At 51.8% G+C, this 6,000-nt stretch overlaps 1 protein-coding gene across 1 annotated transcript in view; it reads right to left on the bottom strand.

Moving 5' to 3' along the window:
* Positions 1 to 322: 322 nt before the first annotated feature.
* Positions 323 to 6,000, bottom strand: part of LOC144490629 (ubiquitin carboxyl-terminal hydrolase CYLD-like) — a gene marked incomplete at its 3' end in the record, with an annotated part of 29,809 nt that continues 24,131 nt past the window's right edge. The window contains exons 6-8 of the mRNA XM_078208337.1: positions 5,810 to 5,901; positions 3,044 to 3,107; positions 323 to 455 (exon numbers count right to left, since the gene is read on the bottom strand). Coding sequence (XP_078064463.1) covers positions 323 to 455; positions 3,044 to 3,107; positions 5,810 to 5,901 — 289 coding nt within the window. The remainder of the gene's footprint in view (positions 456 to 3,043; positions 3,108 to 5,809; positions 5,902 to 6,000) is intronic.

The following is a 6,000-nucleotide window of genomic DNA, read 5'->3' as shown; positions in this document are numbered from 1 at the left end:
GCACATCTTTGGACACTAAGGGGCAATTTAGCACGGCCAATCCACCCCTTCAGGGAGTCGAGCGTTGAGACTGCACCCTCCGCCCCCCCCCCCCGCCCGCCCCCTCCACTCCCCCACCTACCCACGGCCCACCAACTCCAACCCACTTTAGCCAAGAGCAGGTTTCTCATCTGCCCCTGTGTGAGGCAAGGTGAATCCGGGGGCCTACCTGCTACGTGTGGGGCTCTGGACCCTGCATGGAGCAGCCAGGGATGGCGGGTATGAGGGGAGCCTTGGGGGTGGGGGGACACACACACAACTGGGGTTGCAGAGAGATGGTTACCTCCGTGAACTTCAGGTCGCTGTGATGGAAGGAAAGTTCCAGAAGCTTCTGCACAGTGGGCACCCGGATGGAACCTTTCTCTTGAAAGAAGATCTGGTGGGACATGCAGTCCTGTGGCTCCTGGTGCCCAGCTCTGCAAGAGAAAGAGGGGAGGGGTAAGATGCATCAGTGGCAATGCCAAGGGCAATGCCAACACCAATTCCAAGAACAACGCCAATGCTAAACATCAGTGGCAATGACAACAGCAACACCAGTGCCAACACGAAGGACAATGGCAACACCAATGGCTACGAGAGCAACGCCACCGACGCCATGATCTTCCTCTGGAGGCTGCTGTATGGGAGTCGGTGGACAGCTGTCCATTCTGAAAACCCGTCGAGAGGTGTTGAAAGGCTGGAAATCCGGCATGCCCACCATGTCCATTTTCGCCTGGCTTCGTCCAAGTGTCAGACTCGAAGAGATATTTCGCTCCCAGCCTTTGATCGGCAACCATGAGATGAGACCACGATCATTTATCCCCACTTGTGCCCCTGTGTGTCATTCCCCCCAAATGCCTTTGCTGCCATATCGCTCTCACACCCAGATTGGCGGGGGAAGGGGTTGACGGGGTTGGTGGAGTTCTCTCGGGGGTCGGGGATCCCATGTAGCCCTGGCCACGCGTGGTTTTGTACACATGTGCCCGGCTCGCAACTGTCAGGGTCTCCGACCTTCCTGGACCTCCATTTCTTTTTTTTATTCATTCCTGGGACATGGGCGTCGCTGGCTGGGACCAGCATTTATTGCCCATCCCTAGTTGCCCCTTGGAGGGCAGTTGAGAATCAACCACATTGCTGTGTGGGATCTGGAATCACATAGAAAAACTACAGCACAAAACAGGCCCTTCGGCCCACAAGTTGTGCCGAACATATCCCTACCTTCTCGGCCTACCTATAGCCCAACATCCTATTAAGCTCCATGTACTCATCCAGGAGTCTCTTAAAAGACCCTATTGAGTTTGCCTCCACCACCACTGACGGCAGCCGATTCCACTCGCCCACCACCCTCTGTGTGAAAAACTTACCCCTAACATCTCCCCTGTACCTACCCCCCAGCACCTTAAACCTGTGTCCTCTCGTAGCAGCTATTTCCACCCTGGGAAAAAGCCTCTGAGAGTCCACCCGATCTATGCCTCTCAACATCTTATACACCTCTATTAGGTCTCCTCTCATCCTACGTCTCTCCAAGGAGAAAAGACCGAGCTCCCTCAGCCTATCCTCATAAGGCATGCCACTCAATCCAGGCAACATCCTTGTAAATCTCCTCTGCACCCTTTCAATCTTTTCCACATCCTTCCTGTAATGAGGCGACCAGAACTGAGCACAGTACTCCAAGTGGGGTCTGACCAGGGTCTTATATAGCTGCATCATTATCCCCGGACTCCCAAACTCAATCCCTCGATTGATAAAGGCCAGCACACCATACGCCTTCTTAACCACCTCCTCCACCTGCGAGGCCGATTTAAGAGTCCTATGGACCCGGACCCCAAGGTCCTTCTGATCCTCTACCGTACTAAGAGTCTTTCCCTTTATATTGTACTCCTTCATCCCATTTGTCCTACCAAAATGGACCACTACACATTTATCCGGGTTGAAGTCCATCTGCCACTTCTCCGCCCAGTCTTGCATCCTATCTATGTCACACTGCAGCTTCTGACATCCCTCCAGACTATCCACAACCCCGCCAACCTTCGTGTCGTCGGCAAACTTACCAACCCATCCCTCCACTTCCTCATCCAGGTCATGAAGGCCAGACCGGGTAAGGACGGCAGATTTCCTTCCCTAAAGGACATTAGTGAACCAGATGGGTTTTTCCGACAATGGTTTCACCGTCACCAGTAGATTCTTAATTCCAGATTTATTTATTGAATTTAAGTTCCACCATCTGCCGTGACGGGATTCGAACCCGGGTCCCCCCAGAACATTCGCTGTGTTTGTGGATTAATCGTCTGGTGATAATACCACGAGGCTGTCACCTCCTAATGTGTTATAGATCTCTCATCCACCACCCCCCCCACCCGCCCACCCGCCCCCATCCCCCGCTCTCACTGCGCAGCGCGGGACAGATTTACCCCATCATGAGGTGCATGGGGTTCTTGATTATAATGGCTGCTTTTCCGAGGCAGCAGTAAGTGTAGACGGTTCCACAGTTTCGACCCCACCACCCTTGGAATGTCTGCCAGGGACCCGGGTTCGATTCCCGGCTCGGGTCACTGTCTGTGTGGGAGTTTGCACATTCTCCTCGTGTCTGCGTGGGTTTCCTCCGGGTGCTCCGGTTTCCTCCCACAGTCCAAAGATGTGCGGGTTAGGTTGATTGGCCATGCTAAAATTGCCCCTTAGTGTCCTGAGATGTGTAGGTTTGAGGGATTAGCGGGTAAAATATGTGGGGGTAGGGCCTGGGTGGGATTGTGGTCGGTGCAGACTCGATGGGCCGAATGGCCTCTTTCTGTACTGTAGGGTTTCTATGATTCTATGATACCCGAACAGGCGCCGGAGTGTAGCAACGAGGGTATTTTCACAGTAACTTCATTGCAGTGTTAATGTAATTAGGGGTAGGGCCTGGGTGGGATTGTGGTCAGTGCAGACTCGATGGGCCGAATGGCCTCCTTCTGCACTGTAGGGTTTCTATGATTCTATGATTCTATGTAAGCCAACTTGTGACACTAATAAAATAAACGTTTCACACCTGATCTTCAGCAGTGGCTCCATCTTCAAGAGCTGGAAAAGCTGGTTCAGGAATTCCTCCGGATCTGTGGAAAGACGGCCAAAGATTTGACAAAGCGAATTTGCGGGACGAAAGGTCAGCTATAGTTAAGAAAGGCCACCAAAGCATTCTTTCTGATTGTATCACAGCTCGGTCTGGGCTTCTGCTCTGCCCAAGACCGCAAGGAACTACAAAGGGTTGTGAATGTAGCCCAATCCATCACGCAAACCAGCCTCCCATCCATTGACTCTGTCTACACTTCCCGCTGCCTCGGGGAAAAGCAGCCGGCATAATTAAGGACCACCCACGCACCCCGGACATTCTCTCTTCCACCTTCTTCCATCGGGAAAAAGATACAAAAGTCTGAGGTCACGTACCGACCGACTCAAGAACAGCTTCTTCCCTGCTGCCGTCAGACTTTTGAATGGACCCTACCTCGCATTAAGTTGATCTTTCTCTACACCCTAGTTATGACTGTAACACTACATTCTGCACCCTCTCCTTTCCTTCTCTATGAGCGGTATGCTTTGTCTGTTTAGCGTGCAAGAAACAATACTTTTCCCTGTATACGAAATACAGGTGACGATAATAAACCAAATCAAACAATACATTTTTAAAGGTTAAAATTAAAAGTTTTTAAGTTTATTTATTAGTGTCACAAGTAGGCTTACATTAACACTGCAATGAAGTTACTGTGAAAATCCCTCAGTTGCCACACTCTGGCGCCTGTTTGAACAAAGAACAAAGAACAATACAGCACAGGAACAGGCCCTTCGGCCCTCCAAGCCCGCGCCGCTCCCCGGTCCAGGATTGAATCCTGAATCCAGGATCCCCGCCCAATTTTCCAGCCTATCTACATCCTAATATCCTATCCACCGAGCTGTCCCTCACAGCTACGATGCTTTGTTCATCACAACCTATTAACTCACCCCCACCCCCCCATTCCAGACCATGTGATCTCCAGGGAGAGGCGAAAACCCAGAGTGAAAACCCCCAGGGCCAATATGGGGAAAAAAAATCTGGGAAATTCCTCTCCGACCCCCTGAGGCGATCGAAACGAGTCCAGGAGATCACAATGGCCCCGATCGGAAAATGCTTCCCAACCCTATTCATTTCCACTTCCACGAACACCATATGAATTCCCTGCCCCCGAGACAGGTTCCCAACTATCCGCAGTCTCGCTCTGTACTGGCACCAGCAAGATGATCATAGAATGAAGCCTTGAAACGAGAAACCAGGAACAATTAGCCCGCGCCGCTCCCTGGTCCAGACTAGACCACTCTTTTGTATCCCTCCATTCCCACTCCGTTCATATAGCTGTCTAGATAAGTGTTTGGGTTACACTGAGGGAGAATTTAGCACGGCCAATGCTGAATACTGTCTGCAATGCTCCAGATGTGTTCTCACCAATACTGTCCTCAACACTCCAGATGTGGCCTCACCAATATAGAACATAGAACAGTACAGCACAGAACAGGCCCTTCGGCCCACGATGTTGTGCCGAGCTTTATCTGAAACCAAGATCAAGCTATCCCACTCCCTATCATCCTGGTGTGCTCCATGTGCCTATCCAATAACCGCTTAAATGTTTCTAAAGTGTCTGACTCCACTATCACTGCAGGCAGTCCATTCCACACCCCAACCACTCTCTGTGTGAAGAACCTACCTCTGATATCCGTCCTGTATCTCCCACCACGAACCCTATAGTTATGCCCCCTTGTAATAGCTCCATCCACCCGAGGAAATAGTCTTTGAACGTTCACTCTATCTATCCCCTTCATCATTTTATACACCTCTATTAAGTCTCCCCTCAGCCTCCTCCGCACTGTCCTCAATACTCCAGATGTGGTCTCACCAATACTGTCCACAATACTCCAGATGTGGTCTTATTAATACTGTCCACAATACTCCAGATGTGGTATCACCAATACTGTCCACAATACTCCAGATGTGGCCTCACCAATACTGTCCGCAATACTCCAGATGTGGTCTCACCAATACTGTCCTCAACGCTCCAGATGTGGCCTCACCAATACTGTCCACAATGCTCCAGATGTGGCCTCACCAATACTGTCCACAATGCTCCAGATGTGGCCTCACCAATACTGTCCACAATACTCCAGATGTGGTCTCACCAATACTGTCCTCAATACTCCAGATGTGGCCTCACCAATACTGTCCACAATACTCCAGATGTGGCCTCACCAATACTGTCCACAATACTCCAGATGTGGTCTCACCAATGCTGTCCACAATACTCCAGATGTGGTCTCACCAATGCTGTCCACAATACTCCAGATGTGGCCTCACCAATACTGTCCACAATGCTCCAGATGTGGTCTCACCAATGCTCTGTACAACTGAAGCATAACCTCCGTACTTTTGTAATCCATTCCCCTGACGATAAGCAATAACATTCGATGAGTTTTCCTCATTAGTGGCTGGACCTGGATACCGGCCTTTTGTGTTTCATGCAGTCGGACACCCAGATCCCTCTGCACCTCAAGAGCTCAGACATTTCCATGGCATTTCTGGGTGGGGCAAGGGGAGGTGGGGGGTGGGGGGGGGGGGGGGGGGGTTGTTTGGTGGGGGGTGCTGTTGGTGGGGGGTGGGGGGGGGGGAGTGGAGAAGTCCTGCCCACTCCCTGAGTCAGGTAATGGTGGAGCGAGGGATCCGATGGACCGAGAGGGGGGCGATCCGCACCAGGGCCGAATGGCCTCCGGCCGACCCAGTGGCCCAGCGCCTTACCTTTCTCCTCACTGGTGAACCCGGTGGAGGTCCCGGCTCCTTCCAGAATCTTCCGCAGTGTCATCACTTTGGTGGCGCTGACGTAACCGTCCCTGCAAGGGACAGAGGTGGGATTATCGCTGGGCTATTGGTTCCAGCAACTGAGCTAATGTTCTGGGCGACCCGGGTTCGAATCCCACCATGGCAAGTGG

Source organism: Mustelus asterias, unplaced genomic scaffold (assembly GCF_964213995.1).
Source record: "Mustelus asterias unplaced genomic scaffold, sMusAst1.hap1.1 HAP1_SCAFFOLD_3531, whole genome shotgun sequence".
Classification (NCBI taxonomy): domain Eukaryota; kingdom Metazoa; phylum Chordata; class Chondrichthyes; order Carcharhiniformes; family Triakidae; genus Mustelus; species Mustelus asterias.
Note: the sequence above shows the minus strand (reverse complement) of the source record. Positions and strands in the feature narration are given on the sequence as shown.